Source organism: Phaseolus vulgaris, chromosome 9, assembly GCF_051622355.1.
Source record: "Phaseolus vulgaris cultivar YP4 chromosome 9, ASM5162235v1, whole genome shotgun sequence".
Taxonomy (NCBI): Eukaryota; Viridiplantae; Streptophyta; class Magnoliopsida; order Fabales; family Fabaceae; genus Phaseolus; species Phaseolus vulgaris.
The window spans coordinates 8,789,204-8,809,885 of NC_143506.1; the positions used below are offsets into that span (position 1 = coordinate 8,789,204).

The 20,682-nt window shown below is 30.6% G+C and overlaps 2 protein-coding genes across 5 annotated transcripts; one reads left to right on the forward strand and one right to left on the reverse strand.

Moving 5' to 3' along the window:
• Positions 1–253: 253 nt before the first annotated feature.
• On the forward strand, positions 254–5,282 carry LOC137820121 (Transducin/WD40 repeat-like superfamily protein). 4 transcript variants are annotated; one of them, XM_068623954.2, is made up of 10 exons: positions 256–731; positions 810–977; positions 1,078–1,164; positions 2,780–2,819; positions 3,738–3,872; positions 3,954–4,064; positions 4,149–4,240; positions 4,316–4,421; positions 4,521–4,607; positions 4,697–5,282. In XM_068623954.2, exons 3-10 carry the CDS (start codon positions 1,112–1,114, stop codon positions 5,108–5,110), a joined length of 1,038 nt encoding a protein of 345 aa, XP_068480055.1. In that variant the 5' UTR covers positions 256–731; positions 810–977; positions 1,078–1,111; the 3' UTR covers positions 5,111–5,282. The 4 variants fall into 4 exon arrangements, with proteins under 4 accessions (XP_068480054.1, XP_068480055.1, XP_090151248.1 ...); XM_090295122.1 differs by having other exon boundaries at positions 523–731; positions 1,078–1,532; XM_068623953.1 differs by lacking the exon at positions 2,780–2,819 and having other exon boundaries at positions 254–731.
• Positions 5,283–13,909: 8,627 nt separating this feature from the next.
• On the reverse strand, positions 13,910–15,543 carry LOC137822975 (transport/golgi organization-like protein (DUF833)). The gene is made up of 5 exons (XM_068628036.2): positions 15,377–15,543; positions 15,088–15,271; positions 14,583–14,789; positions 14,283–14,474; positions 13,910–14,202 (listed from the first exon to the last, which is right to left on the reverse strand). Exons 1-5 carry the CDS (start codon positions 15,457–15,459, stop codon positions 14,068–14,070), a joined length of 801 nt encoding a protein of 266 aa, XP_068484137.1. The 5' UTR covers positions 15,460–15,543; the 3' UTR covers positions 13,910–14,067.
• Positions 15,544–20,682: the final 5,139 nt, after the last annotated feature.

Here is a 20,682-nt window from a genome sequence, read left to right on the forward strand (position 1 = left end):
GTAATTAATTTTATCTCAGCGCGTGTTATAAATTCATTGACTATATGTAAACATAGTCAATACTACTGTGTACCAAACAATCAATCAATAGTGTAAATGAATGTGATTATAGACATGGTCAAAGAGATTCAGTTCTCCTAGTAAACTTCTTAAAGCCCATGCCATGGACATAGCTAATTTCATTCTTTGGAAAGTTAAAATTTTAAAAATAATAAAATTTAGAAACAAAAGTAATGTGAAAACGATGGTGTGAGAGAGTGGTGGTAGCAATGAAAACTCTGGGCCGAAACCTAACCCAACCCAAGGGGAAAAGGCAAGGGCTCTGGCGTTGATTTGAGGTTAGAAGTAAACGGCAGGGACACAGTAAAGTAACGGTGGATTAAATATAGCTCATAAGATTCCACCTCCGCCTAATACCGAAACGGCGGGTCCCACCCATCTTCCTCCCCTTCGCTTCGCTTCGCTTCCCATCTCTTCTTCGCTGCTCCACTCTATAAGTACACCACCACACACTTTCACTCTACGCCATTTTCTTCATCTCAATAGTCTTATTCTCTCTCTAAATGGAGCACTTCAACAACGACGATCTTGAGTGCGTCGGCGACTACTACCACGACGATGACGTTCCTGATTTCCAAGGCCAAAACTCCGCCGACATTCTTCCTCAGCAACCCTCCCATGCCGACTATCACGATTCCGACTTCGACGTTGACGACGAAGATCTTCTACCCGTACGCCTTCTTCTCTCTCACTTCTTTCTTTTTCTTTCCTTTTATTTCATTCATTAAGGTTCTCTTTTGCGACAACAGAGTAATGCAAAGACTGATACCACCGCTTCAGAAGCAAGAAACGGGAAAGACATCCAGGGAATCCCCTGGGAGAGGCTCAATTATAGCAGAGACGAGTACCGCGAGACTCGATTGAAGCAGTATAAAAATTACGAGAGCCTCTCCCGTTCACGCCACCACCTTCATAAGGTTTCTCTATCTTGTTTTTGGTTCCTAGTAATAGTTCGTAAGTAAACAAAATTAATATAATTTCGAACCGTTTTTCTTAGGCTATATTTCTTTTTCGCAGGAGTGCTTGAACGTGCAGAAGGGGAAGACCTTCTATGACTTCTTCTTCAATACAAGGCTCGTCAAGTCCACAATCGTGCATTTTCAGGTAGAGGCTTTGTTCATCGTCGCTTATTATGTAGATTCCTGAACATTTGAGGGTATAAGGGTCATTCAGTTGCGATACGCCTTTTTCACAGCTACATGTTAGCTTTAAACGTTTATTACTATAATTTTAATTAAAAAAATTAAAATTACGAGCATGCGTTCATTTATCTTACATGTTATCGTCTTTGTTATACTTTTGTAATAATTTTTATTCTGGTTTTTATGGACTACTGTTATCAGATAAAAGGGTTATTTGCTTTAATGCGTGCAGCTTTTCTTTACTGTTGTTCGCCTCACAGCCATACCCGGCTGAGAGTTATCTGACTGAAAAATTTGCTGTGCATAATTTTCCTATGCCAGTTTTGCAGGGTATGTAATTTGTATTTTTTTTTTAAACACATGGAATTAAAGGCAACTTCCCTTTATATAAGGGTTTGAATTGGATCTCTTTGGTACTTTACATGGATAAATTCTCAGTCAAATTTAAGCTTTGTATATTTTAAGATTAACATGTGGAAAGCTTTTTCCTCTGGAACATAATATATCATATCATTAATTAATCTGTCTGGGAAAATTTTACAGTGCCCGGATTTCTTTAGAAAAAGAATTGAATCTTCGTTTAGAAAATTTTCTGATAGATATTTTCAGCAGTTTTCTTATCATTTGCCCTACTTCAGGGCTTTTTAACCCAGAATTTTATTCACTGATCCTCAAGCTTTTCTCCCCGTCCGTTTACAGTCTGTTTGTTTATCAATTTTTCTTTATTATAAAATCAATGAAGTCAATTTTCAAGAGAATATCTTCGATAGATGCCAGATATTCTTTTCTTCAAACATGACTGTTTCATGCTAATTTATGGGTATGAATGCATAAAGGCTATGCTATGACTTGACATTCTTAAGTTTGGTGATTTCCTTTGAACAGATTTTCTTCCATGTATATTAATATGCTTACTTCCAATATAATGATGGTGCACACACAGCACCTTCATACATCCACATGCAACACTTTGGATTAGAGTAACAGAGATTTATCGACTTTGTCCATTTTTTTCCCAAAACTAAAATAATGATTTTGTGTTGTATTGCATCAATACTGTTTCTAAGTGGAACTAGCAGTCTTACCCTATAAAAGTTAGCCTACCTTGGTCTATTTTTATTTTTCGTTAATTAGCAAAAACCATTTTGGATTCTTAAGCGAAATATGTTATTGGGATGTGCTTTCCTGCCGGAGGAGAAAGCTTACATGGTTGACAGATCGTCTTGTATGTTCTCTTTTACTTTTAACAGTGCATTTAGCTTTCTTATTTACTACTAGAGAGACTTAATACTATAACAGTAGAAAGTTTTGTACTTATACGGTTGAAGAATAATCTTTACTGCATTCTGCTGCTTGAATAATTCAATGTTTGTTTCCCATTTATATTTGCTGCTTTTTATGCATGAACAATCCATTACCCTTATAAAACATATGCATGCGTGCATTCTTCTCTGTAATTGATATCTATTTGTGAAAGTAATAGCTGTTGCCCTATTTTTTTTCTGCAATTTAATTTATTGCTTAACCTGTTTTTGCATTTGGGTCCTCTATTTATCTCTTTATGTCAGCTTTTAAAGCAGGTGGAAAGTGAGCAGCGTGGCAGGACCTTATAATATGGTATGATAGGAAAATATCTGACCACATCTGAGAGGGCTCTAACAATATCTGTTATTAGTTAGTCTTGATCTTTTCCTTGTCAAGAGAGGCTTTTACCTCTTCATGCTTCATGCTTATTTGTGTATTTTTACGTTCTTCTTGTCTATAGAATACTAATCATTTAATTAATGTTTATTGTATGTTCAGTCCTTTTCGTACCTAGATAGTCTATTACCTGACTGGTGATGTAAATGTTACATTTAGCAATAATATGGAGATAACTCATACTGTATAGAACTGTGGTTGTTTGATAAATTCTATTGTATTTTAGAAAAGTTCTTATTCCGCCTCATCATCATGAAGCACTTTTATTTGTTTAGAAGACACATGATTAAGTTTTCTTCAGTTGTATTCGTACCCGCTTTCCAATTGGAGACTGTATGTCTCGGTGATTGTTGATTTCCATTAAATTAAACTATCACTGGTGTGTTCACACATGATTAAAACGATAGCCTTTTCGTTCTCGGCTGTCTTGTTCTCCCTCCAGTAATCGGAGTCATTGATTGTAGTTTGGCCACTGGCATGCATCATGTCCATATTTAACACCCAATCACTTGAATTCTGCCTCTTTTGCTCGAATGGAAATGACGAAGATATACAATTCTGTGCTTTAAGTCCAATGTCACCTGACACGTACACAAACTCTGAATCAATTAGGAGTCACAATATACTAAAACAACAGCTTAATGCAACAATACTTCGATATCGTACATCCTACTACTCTTAGTTCTAACAATTAGATTAATTGTTATTTGACAGAAATATTTATAATTAAAGGGTCATGTTCAATTCTAGACCTTGGTGGCTTGTTTATCATATTATATTTTCTCTTACTTTTTCCCTGTTGGGTGTTGATATTGATGTCATCAATATATGCAGCTGAGGAATTTGTTGTGGGCAACTTCGAAGCATGATGTATACCTTATGCAAAACTACTCAGTTATGCACTGGTCCGCAGTATTACGAAGGGGTAAAGAAGTGCTTAACGTAGCCAAACCAATTGTTCCAAGCCTTGTACGTAGCCACTTAGTTAATCAGATTTGTTACAGTTGTGCTCAATGCATTGGATACTAGTGTTTTTTTGTTCATATGCAGAAGCGTCCTGGATTTTTGGCTCAGCCTGTCTCCAGAGTGCAAATAAGCACCATGATTGTTAAGGAAAATCTGATGGTGGCCGGTGGTTTCCATGGTGAGCTTATATGCAAGGTAGGGTTATAATTTCTTTCCAACTCAATAATTAACTGTATGAAGCGCCCCGTTTTTAAATTGTGTGAATTATTCATGGACCAGAATTTGAAGCAGCCTGGAGTTCTATTTTGTGATAAAATAACTACAGATGATACTGCCATAACCAATGCTGTGGATGTTTACCGCAATCCAGCGTAAGCAGCTAAATGCAGACATTTTTGTTTTAAATTTTTGTTTTGGTTAAGTTTATATAACTGAACCTTTTGCAGTGGATCGTTGAGAGTCATCACAGCAAATAATGATTCCCAAGTTCGGGTTTTTGATGCAGAGAATTTTGCTTCTCTTGGTTGTTTCAACTATGATTGGTCTGTTAATGTGAGTATCATGAACTGATATTCCTGTTACTACAGTCTTCATCTCTTCAATTTATTTTTTTTGAACATAGAAGTTATGTTTACATAATGGCCATTGCAGAATATTTCTGTTAGCCCGGATGGGAAGTTGTTAGCTGTACTTGGGGACAGCAGTGAGTGCTTGATAGCTGATGCTAACAATGGAAAGGTACTTCAATTTGCAATTGTTTTTAAGGTTTTATTTTCCTTAATTTTGAATGTGATTTCTAATTTTATAAATGTTATGGTATCGCCCAGGTTACTGGAAGCTTAAAAGGTCACTTGGACTACTCTTTTGCATCGGCTTGGCACCCGGATGGACGGATATTGGCTACTGGGAATCAGGACACAACTTGCAGGTTGTGGGACATAAGAAATCTTTCACAATCTCTAGCTGTGTTAAAGGGAAGAATGGGCGCAATAAGAGCCTTACGATTCACATCTGATGGACGGTTTTTGGCTATGGCTGAGCCTGCAGACTTCGTCCATATTTTTGACTCTCATTCTGGTTATGTACAAGGTCAAGAAATAGATCTATTTGGCGAGATTGCTGGTATATCCTTTAGCCCAGACACAGAGGCTCTATTTGTGGGCATTGCTGACCGAACCTATGGTAGCTTGTTAGAGTTCGCCAGAAAACGTTACAATTATTACCTAGACCCCATGTTTTAATGGAGTGCTGTGCCTCAACGCATATACAGCTATCCACTCCATGTGCATATATACCACAGCCTTTTCTTTTTCTTTTTAATTTAGTGGAGAGGCATGATGTATAATTTGGCTCCAGGAAACTATTTTTGTGATTGTTTTCATTTTATAGCTAATTATATTTTGCCTCCGATAATCTCCTTGCTTGCTATTTTAAACTTACATTTCCTAAAACTTTTAATCGTTTATTTTTAGTTTTCATAGTTTATTTACACCCTTTAATTGTGAACTTGTAATTATAAATTATTTTTTCAAAAATGTTTTTACTTGAATTTATTGGCGAGTTTAAAGAAATTCTGTAAAAATATATTAGTCCATTCAGTTAAAAATCTTCAACTATTTAAATGAAGTTAATTTAAGAAATTATAATTACGAATTGTAGTAGGCAGTGTAAATAGATGCATAAAAGTATTAATAGATCCATTAATTACTAATAGAAATATAATCACAAAAAGAATATACATTAAAATAAAATAGAAATATAATCAATAGAAATAATAAGACTTATTATTTATATGATAATATATATTATTGTAGTTTAATAAAATGAAAAAAATTTGAGTAAATCATATTAATGTAAAAAAAATTAATTCAATAATATTTTAAATAAATTATTGAATCCAGCATACCTATATCTAAAATATCAAATACTTGTGAATCAATTTTTAATGTAATATGTAAATACTATTTGTAATATATTACTTTTTATTTAAATCATTCATATATATACAATTTTTAAGTCGCGTTAATTTGATAGTTATTTTTATATTATTAAAGTCTCCTTTAATCGGCTTAATTACCAATCTAGCACCATTTATACTTTTATTTTTCCATCTAAATCTTTTATTTTTATTTCTCTATTTAGTACCTTTTTGTTTTTATTGGTATCTTTTTATTTTTATTTTCCTATCTAGCACTATTTCAAAAATAAATTCAAAAGTAATAAATTAGAAAAAATAATAAATTAGAAAAAATGATAATTTTAATTTTAAATGGATTAAATTTTTTTTAATATTTAAAATAGTTAGAAATAAAATTAATGAATAAAAAAATGATTTTTACAAAATAAAAATAAAAAAATAATAAATTAAAAATGTTTAATTTAATTTTTTTTTAAGAATGAAAAAAATAAAAACTCTACAACAACATAAAGTTAAATTTATAAACATAAATTAGTATTTATTTTTATTATTATTAATGATGTAATCATGTTAATTTGAAGTAAAAAATATAGAACATAATTATAAAAAAAATCAAAGTCAATTAGTATTAATTAATAGTGGACACACAAATAATATTGAAGTGTCTACCTAAATGTAAAATTCTTAAAAAAAACTAATGCAATTGCTACACTTAATGCTTAAAAATAAGAAAAAATAAATGAAAAAATAAATAAATATAAAAAATAAAAATAGCAACATTGTAATAGGTCTTTTATGTTACGAAAGACTATTTGATGGAACTCAGAAATGAAGAGTATTGGTCTGTATACATTGGTCAAATACTATGTCCAAATCCCGACATGAAAAGAACTTCAAAGGGGAGGCTTAAGTCAAGTCGAATAAGGACTGATATGGACATAAGATAACAACATGATGGAACAAAAAAATGTTCATATTGTCAAACACCATGATACACAAAAAACACTTGTCCCAACATTACTGGATTATACACTTCTCGTCATTAATCATGTTTTATTTCGCACAAACTATTTAATGTAACATTGAAGAAAATATTAAATGAATGATCATCTTTCATTTATTTTCTTTTTAATGATCAACATATACTTATTTAGTATCGCCTTATATCTCTTATCTTTATCTTGTTTGAATTATTTTGTTTATATATTTTATCTTTATCTTATTTTGTTTTGCCTTTATTTTATATCTTTTATGTTTTTAGTTATTATTTTTTATGCCATTCTTTATTTATTTTTGTTTTTTGTTTTAATTTTATTGTTGTTGTTTTATTTTCTATACTTATTTATTTTTGTATTTTTCTTCTTCTCATTTTTAAGCATTAAGTAGCATTTGCATTAGTTTTTTTTTTAGGATTTTACATTTAGGGTAGACACTTCAATATTATTTGTATGTCCACTATTAATTAATACTAATTGACTTTGTTTTTTTTTATAATTATGTCCGGTATTTTTTACTTGAAATTAACATGATTACATCATCAATAATAATAAAAATATATATTAATTTATGTTTATAGATTCAACTTTGATATTGTTGTAGAGTTTAATTTTTTATTTTCTTCATTTTAAAAAATAAATTAAACTAAACATTTTAAATTTATTACTTTTTTGTTTTTATTTTATAAAAAATTATTTCTTTATTCATTAATTATATTTCTAACTATTTTAAACATTAAAAATATTTATTTTTTAATGCATTCAAAATTAAAATTATAAAAAAAAATATTATTTATTTATTTATTTTTGAATCGGTGCTAGATAGAAAAATAAAAACAAAAGGATGCTAAATAAGAAAATAAAAGTATAAATTATGTAGATAAGTAATTTACCCTTTACACATCTTAAATTTTTAATAATTAATAATTATGTATATAGATAAAGTGAAGTGGGGTGTGCCATCTGCCACTGGGCAGTTGTTGCTGAGTTTCATGTCCCCAACAATCAAACCAACTTGTCGACCAACCTCCAATGCAGTGTCTGACCTTCTCATGGTAATTATATACTATAATTTTATTTAAAGTGTTCAGAAATTAAAATCAATTTGACCCAAAGCATGAGAAATTGAACAGGCTTGAATTGATTCAAAAGCGTGTAATAATAATACACAATTTTCCTTGGCAGGTGGTAGATGGAGAAGGAACCAAATGCAATGTGAGATAAATATTAAAAAGAATGGCCAAAACGTTGAGTCAGTTGCTAATTAAGTCATACAAGAAACCTCCCTCCATTTAATACTTACTTCTTCGCTTTTACTTTTCATTTCCCATATTAAATTGGATTAGCAATTTTGGTTTACTGCAAACACCTTGTGTTATTAATTAAATTGATGAAGGGAAGATGTTGTTGTGGTGGTGACATACGCGTTTTCTGCGTCTGCGTACTAAGAGCCCAATTTTATACGCTAGCTACCACTATTTTTTAATTTTGACACTAAGGTCTACATCATCCTTATTAATACAACCTCCTTAATGTTCTTGCGGGAGCATATGTGTCAGAATATCAGCATTCGCTGATTTGAATGCGTTGAATGCTGTCATAAAACAAAATTCACGACTTCTTCACTTGTCTGCAACCGACTCAATAACAGGTGATCGTGATGATCTAATTTCCCAGACCAGAGAGAGAGGGTAGCAAAATCTTCAACCTTAGGATTTATTGCAAACATTTGGTTTTGGTTTTCAGAACATTCGGAAAGGACTCGCCACTTTACTCCTATTCCATTTTTATTTCTCAATGTTTATAGGGATTTTTTAACATTTAGATGTTTTTTAATTTGAGATAAATTTAATATTTTAATTAGTACGTTTAGAGTAGTGGAATACTAATTCAAATACTTTCATGGTTTAAACTAGAATACTAATAAAAAGTGAGAAAAAAATTAGAATTTCATGGTGTACCGGTATGGGCGATACCGACACATGGACTCCCTGACCGAGACCATGGGAATCCGGCCGAGTCCTGAGAGTCTTGGCCGTGTCCTGCGAATCTTGGCCGAGGCGACTGAGACCTAGGAGACTTGGTCGAAGCTAGACATGCCTGTCCGAGACGAGTAAAGTCACCACAGCCGGTCGACCGACCCATACTACAGTTAACGCTCAAACCAAGGTCAGTGAAATTAATCCGTCATTAAGGATTAGGTAATACGATCCTAAACGAGATCCACTCCGCTAATCAGACCCAATAAGGTAAGTCCATTATAATAATATAAATAACACACATCCCAAGTAGAAAGGTATGTAATTTATTAATGTTCATCTACTAGAGTACTACCCGCTTTACTGACTTGAGCGTTAGAGTGCCTTCGCAGGTACCCCACCATCTGGTGTTCACCCGAGACCGAGTGTTGAAGGAGAAGCAGGAGGACGAGAGGAACTCCAGTTCATCACCCAGCAACCTGACCGATCGAAGGAAGGAGAAAAAGGGTTTTTTGACCATGATGGGGTTATTTTTTTTTTGTTTTTACCAAAATGGGGTCCATTTAAAAAAAATTACAAATTTAGGCAAGTCGTGCCTAATTGGGACGACTTCATATGCAGAAGTCGTCCCAATTAGGCACGACTTCTGTCATGTCATACTAAAGTCGTGCCAACTTGGTACGACTTCTGCCCTGTCATACTGAAGTCGTGCCAACTTGGCACGACTTCTGCCCTGTCATACTGAAGTCGTGCCAACTTGGCAGAATTTCTGCCACGTCATAATTTATTTTTAATTTTATTGTTTATATATTGGGTAGTAAGTTATGTAATGTTAAAAATTAATTTCTTCTCATCCCGTGTTATGTAAAATCATTACTTCTCAAGCTATTTATTTTGCAAATTCACAACAATAATTCTCTATTTATTTTCCAAATATAATAATTTTTCATTTATCTATTTATTTCCAAATTCAATAACAATTTTCTTCATTTTTTAATTAATCAAATAATCAAGTTATTGTATTACATTACTGTCAAACATGATCCATACACGATTATCCAATTTTTTGTTCCTTAAAACTAACACTCTTAGAAAATTATGTATCAAATTAATTTTTAACATTACATAACTTACTATCCAATATATAAACAATAAAATTAAAAAAAATATGACGTGGCAGAAGTCATGTCAACTTGACACGACTTCAATATGACGGAGCAGAAGTCGTGCCAAGTTGGCACGACTTCAGTATGACAGGGCAGAAGTTGTGTCAAGTTGGCACGACTTTAGTATGACATGGCAGAAGTCGTGCCTAATTGGAACGATTTCTGCATATGAAGTCGTGCCGAATTGGCACGACTTGCCTAAATTTGTAATTTTTTTAAACGAACCCATTTTGGTAAAAACAAAAAAAAAATAACCCCATGGTAAAAAAACCAAGAAAAAGACTTCAATAGTTCTGCAGGTCTCATCTCCCTAGTAGGAACACATACTTTAAAAGTTTAAAGTAAAAGAAAATAAACCTAAAGTAAAAGAAAATAATCGGAAGGATTGAATTTTCTTAATTTTAAAAACTAAAAGCACATCAGTAAAACCAGTGCATAAAAAAAATAATTGAGCTTAATTTTGCTCAAAATCAACGAGTTTGCCTTAAATCCATAAACAAGTGTGAATGAACCGGCAACCAAAATATGTTTTAAAATATCTTAAAAATTGAATTTTTTTTTAACATTAATTATTTTATAAAAGGTTGTTTCTTTAATTTATGTTTTTAGCGACGTTAATAACTAAGATAAAAATTTCGAAAACATGCAAATACTTTACATATTTTTTTCCCCTTACTTTTCAGTAATGATCTATACTGATCTATGTTTCCATGGACCACTCTAACCAATATCTTAAATTATACATGGTGTGTTAAAAAAATGTTACAACAAAAGTGAATTGTAAATACGTTGTCTTCTGTGCTCAGTTCTGCGTTTGGTTTGACATATGAAGTCTCTCATAGAGTGCTTATCCATATATAGCCTTCCCTTACAGATCAGATAAAGAATTGTAGCATCCTACAAAGCCCGAGAGAGGCAAACAAAGGGACACCCAGAATACAATCCAAAAACAAACCCCACTATATAGCCCTTTATTATTTCTAACTCAAGCATTTAATACACACAATAGAATTTAAAGTACCAGAGTAAGAAAATGACGATTTAGGGTAAAATTTCTTACCCAAACCCACATTTTTATATTGTGTAAAAAATTTCTTGAACATTACGACATGATTAAATACAATTTGATTTCTTTGTTTTTATAAGGATCATGTTAAGTCCACCTAAATCTTTTTTTGACAAAGTTACCTTTCTTACCTAGATAGAACGAAATGATTGAAGTTTTGAATGAAATTAAAATGAATTATGTTAGATATACCTTGTATATGTCAAACTTTTTCTGCTATTCTACACTTAAAAAATAGATGTTCAATAGTTTCCAAACATTTTGAGCACATTGAACACATTACGCAAGAAATAAGGATTGAGACACTCCAAAAGTGTTTCTCTTAATTCATTAATTCTAAGTTAAAAAAAAAAATTCAGTCATAATTTCACATGGTTATATTGTCTTCTCAATAGCATTTGAATAAATTTTAGGCCAACTTTTTGCTATATTGTAATTCCCTAACCACTTATCTACCTAAAATAGAATATCCTCACTATTCTGAATAACCTAAGAGTGATTATGAGAGAACCAATTTTCATAAAATTTAAATATTATTGTCTTAATATCTCTCAATCATCTAGATTTCTAATTATCTTTATTATCCTCTAAAGTTCTTCAACCACTTAGAAATAGATTCTAAAACATTTTTACTCTAGGGGCTCCGTTAACCCCTCAATTGTTAACTTTATATTTTAGTCCAAATTAAAAATTTAATGAGAATACAGAGTTAGTCTCAATTAGTAACTTATATTTAAGTCTAAATTAAATTTAAAACTTAATGAGAATACAATGTTCCTAGTATAGAGTAATATGAGGTGATGATGCTTAAATACCACATATAAAAAACTTCCCAAGTTACGTCTTCAAATTCTCCACACAAGGATTTTTTCTAATTTTGCACTGTCTTGTAACTGTACTATAGTTAACATGTTTTGCACTCTTTCTCTTTATCTCTCTCCCTTTTTCATAGATTTAGATGTAGTCCTATTGTAAATTCTTCGCAATTTTCTTTTCGTAACTTTTTTATTATTTCTAAAGTTTGTTAGATGTAGTTTTAGGTTTGAAGAGTTGAAGAGGTTGAATATCAATAGGGAATTTGGAAGTAACTTGGAGCTTAACTACGGGAAAAAAATAAAATGGTTTATACCTTGGTATAGATTGGTTACAATCTCATAACTACAATCAAATAATTAAATAACAACTAAATTTAAAAGAAAAAAAGTATTAATTACTATATTTAAATTAAATATTACTTTAAAGGTTAAAAAATTATTTATATTTAAAGTATTTTTTATTATTAATAAAAATTTACAAAATATTTTTTAAATTGATATCTAAATTAGTTTTAGAGGTTAAAAAATTATTCATATTTAAATTATTTTTTATTATTAATAAAAAAATTATAAAATGTTTTGTAAATCGGTATCTAAATTAGCTCTAGAGGTTAACAAATTATTCATATTTAAAGTATTTTCTATTATTAATAAAAATTTTCAAAATGTTTTCTTAATTAGTATCTAAATTAACTGTCAAGGTTTTAACTACTGATATTTTAGATTTTAAATTAGTCTTTAAAAAACTAATTTAGAATATAAGTAGTTAAAACCTTAGTGAATAATGACTAGATACCAATTTAAAAACTATTTTATGATTTTTTATTAATAATATAAATTACTTTAGATACTAATAATTTTTTTAACTTATAAAATAGTTTCTAATTTAATCAAATAATAACTAATTATTTTTGTATCTAAAATTAATTTTTATTTAATAATTTTTTTATAGTAAAAATTGAGGATGGTGTTACTCGTGAATGTCGTACGTTAAGAGATTTGTTTTTTTATTAAAAAAAAGAATAAATTAAAATATTTAGAGGATCTTTCAACCGATATTCAAAACCACCTAAACTAATGTTCCCTATATATATATATATATATACAAAAAGACCAACTAAACGATCCAACAGAAAACATTAACTAATCCTAATAACATGCCTCCTAAAGAAAAACAACTTCCATAAAGAAAAATACCTAGCCAACTTTGATCAAAGTTATCAGATGTTTAAATTAAGTGGAAGCAAAACTTTCACGTTGTTGTGTCATTGTTCAAAGGCGTGACATACACTACACAAACTGACATGCACATGAATTGTTTTTTAGCATTCCCGAGTAGTATTTTTTGAAACAATAAGACTAGTGTCTAAATTTTAAAAACAAATAATTTACAAGTTTTTTTTATGATACAAAGCTGAGAATCACATGCCCCAGCAATGAAAATGGCCACAATTATGGCGCATATGGTGAAGAGTCATATTATTTGCTAATTATTTCTTTTAACATTGAGATGGCTTGATCCTTTTTATGGTCATTAAGTATAAATGAATATATTAGAGGTGTTTAAGGGGACAAAACCCTAAGGAGTGATGACTCTGGGCCATGGATTGTAGGTGAACTATTCTTCCGTTCTGTTTCTTCTATTCCGGAAGTCAGGTTTGGATCATCCTTTTTCTTCTCCATGAGTTAAGCTTAAGTAGTAGTGTTATTTCTAAGTGAATGTGTAACCTTGAGATGTTTTAATAGATTTATGTTTTTTTATTTATTTCTATGCGATGCTCGTATTTTTCTTACCTTTTTTTTATTATGTGATTAGTTAATTGCCTCTTTACGTAACGCAAGTGTTTTAAAAAGGATTTGAAAGATGATCTAAACTATACCTACATATAAAAGGAAACTTAGATGCAATGTTGGGATGTCCTAAGTAAACAAGTTTGATGATTAAAAATAACATTCAACGTAAATTGGGTTCATGGTTGGTCTTAGCTTTCACCTCTGTGGCCAATTTTGTATGTTATCAATCATTAACTTCACTTCATTGGCTAATCCTCATACACGTGCATGCACTCTATTACCAGTGCTTGCTTATTGAAGGCATATCTTATCAAACATGAATTACATAAATATGAAGAGAATGGATCAATTGATTTTGATTCTTCCTTATTCATGAATGATGATAGAGTTCATTATTGAACATAGTAAAGCTAGAATTGTGTCATATATTACTCTTGCCTAGGCCAATTCATCCGTGACTGCTCTCTACTTCAATTTCCCAATATGGAAATCGATTACATGTTCCTTCCACTTGGTATCCTCCAGATAAAGCTCATAGAAACTTGCTTCCCCACTTGATTTTACTGTCAATGCAGCACTACTCCTTGTGCCATATACACCCTGCATGTAAATAGATGAAGTCAAAGGTTCCATTCCATAATTAATTGATTAATATGGGGTTCAATGAATTGTAAACGTACTAGTGGTGTTTCTACTTCAACGAAAATGGAGCTGAGGTTGAATTCCCAATCAAGTGAGCATATATGAGGTAGTACGCTTTTGTCAGCTTTAACTCTGTCCTTCATTACCTTTTCAATTACCTCCTTCACACCAATCTCACCTTCCCCGTATTTGCCAACGTGTTCTTTGAAACTTAGTTCAAGGCGCAGAGACTGCAAAAACATCACCTAACTCAAATTAGAACTCTTTTGGTAGAGAAATTGGCGTTCCAATAACAGTAAGGTTTGGTTTAGTTGAGTTTTGTGCATCCATTAATTAACCTTGTGCCACGGCGAATCTAACTTATCATTTGAAAGTACATGCAGCCCTGGTGCAACCTCTTCAATGGTAATAGCTTGTCCCTTGGGCCTGTTGGAGATGTACACCATTGATTTCGACTCAATATCCGCCAAGATTAAGTTGAATCCGTTGTAATAATGAGCCTCTGATTTTAGGCTGTCTGCAAATTCCTTCGGTTGTTTGCTGCTCTGCCATCATTTGTTGAGATGGATACAAGAAACAAAACTAAAATATGAGTTTGGAGATTAATTTTGAGCAATTTATGTATACTAAGTTACAGTCAAATACCAACAATTCTTTTGTCTGATTAATAGCGGACTTGGTCCCTTAAACTATAACAGTAATACTCTTGATCAATAATATAGTTAGTTATCCAAAAAAATAGATCATTCTATTTCTTTCTCTCCTATTCAACATGCTTATCTCATTTCTTTTTCTCTATGCTGTTAGACAGTCCAATTACAAAAACCTTGATTCTAAACATACCTTAAGAAATTGGACGGGTAGGTCTCCACGACTTTTGGCCTCAGGGAGGGTATGAAGCTCCAAAACATTGGTGAGAAAAGCCACCCTTCCTTGTGTAGAACAAGCCAACCATGTTCCCATTGCTATTTCGTCTCTTCCTCCCAAAATATCGCAATCTTCCCACCAACACGCCGGCTTCGTAGGCCTTCATCCAAATAACAATTATGTACGTGCATGCATATTCCACAAGTCATCGAGTACCAAAAACTTAGATAAAGAAAAATGAAACAGCAATAAGAAGAATGCTTGCCTGTTGTGATATTCATCTCTGTTGTTCAAAAGTAGAAAAGGGTACAGTGGGTGGCATTGCCAAAGAAACAAAGCTATACACATTGCTCAGTTGTTGAGTTGGCTGCACCACTCACCAAACAAAGCTTCCAGCAATAGAGGAACAATGTATGTTGGTAGTTTTGTAAGTGATGACGAAATGGCTTTATAGGCTATCAAGCTAAGTTAGCATATTTCTTGTATCCATTTTTTTTTTCATTAAAGTAGGTAGGTGATTTTAACACACCACCGTTACACAACTAATTAAGACTAGCATTTAAGATCGAGGTGGAGGCATGCATAACAAAGAAAGAATTTATGTATTGCAAACAACCGATTAGTTTGGTAAAATCTTACCATTCCTCAATTGAATCTTAGTGTCTTTATTTGCTTGCTGCATTATGTCCTTGCTCCCAGCTGTGAACTCTAAAAGGTAGGATGTTAGGTTCCAAACAAAACGTGGGCTCAAAAGGAGATCATTAAGTGTACAAAAATTAAATTCAGTAAAAAATAATTCTCGAAAAGTTTGCAAGTTTTACCAACCTTATCTCGTGAATGGGTAGTTCAGTAAAACGCTATCTAAAGTTGACGCACAAAAGATGATCCCATAACACTACACCCTATGCTACCTAGCATGTTGGTAGCATACATGCAATTCAAACTTCTATTAAGTTTGGGAAAAGGATTGGTGAACAATTCTTGATAGTAGATAGGAAGAAGAGAAATAAATGATTAATACAAGCATACAATTAGTAAAGTAACTTAACAAAATGAAGAAGGCATCAAATTGGATGTTTTTACATGTTAAAGTGTAGAAAATTTAGGGTTCTTAAGTTTTTGGCCATCTCCAAAATCGAGGTCCTTTGGTTTGCTATGATGTCTGAGATCTTGAGTTGTGATGTAGTCGCCAAGGAAGTACTTGATCGGAATGGAAGGAATTAATATGCCATATAAAACCTGCATTGTAAGTTTATCTGAATGTGGCAATGTTGAATGATTCATAATTGTTTGGTTTAATTTAGTCGCTGAGAGAAGCATGTTGAATTTAATACAACTATAATTAGAACAGCACTTCACTCCTACTTCTGATATGATGTTTCGGCTTCTCCTATTCCTATAATGAGCCACAATATTGGGAAGAAGAAAAGGTTAATGTGTAGGTTAGCTTTTACTTTTAACCTTAGTGAGACGCTGTTAGGCGGCTAAACCACTTATTAGGGTTCCTACAAACTAGGACAAGGAACATAAATAAAAGTTAAATTAACTTTCAAACATACTTTTAGTCCCTAAAATCACTTTCATTTTTTCCTCTAAATTATAAAATTGATCTTTTTTTATCTTTAAAGTTTCAAAACAAAATAGTTACTGATATATAGTTCCTTTGATTTTATATTTTTATTACCAAGCTTCTTATTTTATGGTTGTTTTCTTAGTACTGATTTCATAGCATTTAAGTAAGACATGTGCGTAGAGCAGCTAAAGCTTTTCCTTTTTAATCACAACAACTAAAAATATTAATTTTAATTGTATTAAGTTAAGAATAAATTTATCCCAAATTAGAAGGTTTTACTCTTTTTTTCAGGAACAATGTATCTCAGACAAACTATCCAAATATCTTATTATTTGGCTAATCCTCCTATTAGGCTAAATGGTACATATCACACTCTTTTATAACTAAACAGGGAAATCTTAACTAACCTAAATAAATGAACTTAATTTAAGTGAAACTTTTTTTTTTAATTTTAAATTTAAAAAGTTTTAATCATTGCAACATCATAAATTAATTTTGGTAAGTGGTATCCTGTAAAGTTTAACTAATATTCTCTATCCCTTGGAAAAGTTAGTTCACTTTTTTATATGATTTAAACATCCCTCAATTTATTTATTTAAGAACTAATTATATAACAGTGAATAAAAGTACAAAATAAATTTCTCATGTAAAATTTGAAATATAGAACTTATCAAATTAATTTTTTTATTACACGTTTAAATTGTATTCATTTCGTTTACAGTAAACATGTTGATAACAATTTTATAATTGTATAAATTTTAGTAAATATTATTTTATGCATAAATTTATTATCATTAGAAGGATATGTTGAGTGTGTCTCTAATTCTAATTCTGACCTATTTTTTATTTGTTAAAATAATAATACCTTAAAACTTATTCTTAAAATATAAATATTAAAGTAGTTTTTTAATTTACTACACTACAAGAAAATCATCAAATAAAAACCATTTTTTAAAGACCAAAATAATTAGTTGTAATAGTAACTAAATTAGAGACTATTTTAGAAATGTTAGGGCTTAATCGTTGCAAAGTCTTATGTGTGGGATGCTAGGTTCTATCGTCGCTAGTGTTAGGTGGGGTGTGAGGGCTTAGTCGTCGCATGGTATTAGGTGAGATTGTTAGGGTTTAGTTGATGCTAGGTAAGGCTCATAGAGTCAAAATGCGTCTCATTTCTCTACATGCGTCATTCTACTTTCCTAACTCCCTAACTTGTGCATCTTCTTCTTCTCCTGATTTCATGGCGCGTTGTTGACCACGATGAGCTGGTGTGGAGGTTCTTGTTGCAATCCTTCAAGGCTCCTTGTTGGTTAAGCTAGTGTGGAGGTTTGAGTAGGAGTTGGAGTAGCTAGTGTTTTGAATTTGTGTTCTTGGTTGATTCTTGGTTATGATAATTTCTTTGTGTTTAATTTTATGGTTATGAGTTCATTTCTCATTGTTGCTATTGTTGTGGACTTAATAAAGGTTACTTGTAGATATCTTTCAAGAAAAAAATGGTGAGCCAAGATTTTAAATTACACAAACACAAGATTTTATTCTCATGTTATTTGTGTGCCTTTGATTTGAGTTACTATTTAAAAATAATACTTGAAAAAGTGTCCAACCTAGGGAGGGCTTAGCCCACTATATTATTTTTTTTATTGCAACTTTAATACTATGTAATGTTTATTTCCAGATATAGGGAGTGCTTTTTGTGTTTGTTTTAGTAGTTTTGAGAGTGGGGGGAAGTGCATAGGAGAGAGTCTTTTTTTCATTTTTCAGACTAATGAAGAGATTTGTGTGGATTCCATGTAGAAATTTTGCATTTTACCCAAATACCCTTGTGCATGCATTTTATTATAATATATATTGTATAAATTTATTTAAAAAATTAAAAAATATTTAATTATACTATTAATAACAACATATAATTATAAATAATGAAAATAATAAAATAAAATTATAATATCAACAAAAAAATATATAGTTATATAAAATAACAAATGTGTATAATAATAAATATTATTTTCATAAATAATATATTTAATAAATTTATTTCAATTTAACAAAAAAAAAAAAATATTTTCTATTATATTTTTTAATTTTTTTATTAAAAAATATAAATAATTATGGATATTATATATTAAAAGAAATTAATTAATTCAAACCTACACACATTTTACATCTTTAAAATAATTTCCAAATTTCTTCCCAATTATCACATCACTCATAAATTTCAATAAACCATCACCACAAATCCACTATATCATCTCTCAATCCAAATAACCTCACATATCCTCAAACATCCTCTTTAATCTTCACAAATTCACTCTCTTCCTTTCCCACAAATTTCCTCCTCAATCCAAACACATAGGCTTTGTTTGCATCTGAGTGGACACTGTTCACTCGGATTGAAAAGCACACAAAAATTTCGTTTGTGTCCACTGATTTGAACGGACTGAAAAGCGGTGATTAGCGAAAGAAAGGCAAAAATCATTTGTTCTGCCAAAAGAAGAAAAGCGATGAAACATTAAAAAATTTATATCATATCATTGAAAACTCAAAACTATCCTTAACTATTATTTTTATACACATGTAAAAATTATGAAATAACAATAATATATTCAAACCTACACACATTTTACATCTTTAAAATAATTTCCAAATTTCTTCCCAATTATCACATCACTCATAAATTTCAATAAACCATCACCACAAATCCACTATATCATCTCTCAATCCAAACAACCTCACATATCCTCAAACATCCTCTTTAATCTTCACAAATTCACTCTCTTCCTTTCCCACAAATTTCCTCCTCAATCCAAACACATAGGCTTTGTTTGCATCTGAGTGGACACTGTTCACTCGGATTGAAAAGCACAAAAAAATTTCGTTTGTGTCCACTGATTTGAACGGACTGAAAAGCGGTGATTAGCGAAAGAAAGGCAAAAATCATCTGTTCTGCCAAAAGAAGAAAAGCGATGAAACATTAAAAAATTTATATCATATCATTGAAAACTCAAAACTATCCTTAACTATTATTTTTATACACATGTGAAAATTATGAAATAACAATAATATATTTAAAATTTAAAATAGAAATACTATATATAAAAAAGTAATAAAATTATAAATAATAATAGTAACTAAAATAATAATAATAACAATAATAAATATAAATTACATACTTAATAATAATTAAAATAAATTATTAAATAATAATATTAACAATAATAAAAATTAATTTTTATTTTTATTTGATTTGATTTGTATGAAAATGTTTTTTAAATATATTTATAAAATTTTAATTAACTAAAATTTAAACAAAAATATATGATATTTTATCATTTAAATATTTTTTAAGAAAAAGCTAAATTTGTAAAGTTACATTTTACACATTTAAAAAAAAAATCTCTTTACAACCATCATATCACTCACAAACTTCAATAAACTTTCTTCACAAATACACTTTAATATACCATAATCCAAATAATCTTACTTTCTTTACACTTTTCTCTCAAATCACTCTAAATCCACTTTCTCAAATCTTTTCTTCAATCCAAACACAACCGAGTGTTTAGTCCACTCTACCCTTTATGCCCATTTGTATAGCATCAATTACACCTTATCTAAACAAAAGAAAATTGTCTACATGTGCAACTTAGTGAGGGTTTGGCTAAAGCTATTCGATTCCCAATAGTGAGGGTTTGACTCATGCTATTAGCTTCCTCTTAAGTTGTGTTTGGATTGGGGAAGAGATTTGTAAGGAGAGAAGGAGGTGGACTTGTGAGTATGATTTAATAAAGTTTGTGAGTGATATCATAGTTGGAAGAAAATTTAAAAATCATTTTAAATGTGAAAAATATAAGTTTATAAATTTATAATTTTATTAAAAATTATTTTAATAATGAATTATGATATATTTTTTTAGTTTTGAGTAAATTAATTTTTGTAATATATAATATTTATAATTATTAGTATTTTAATAAAAAAAATAAAAAATATAATACAAAATAATT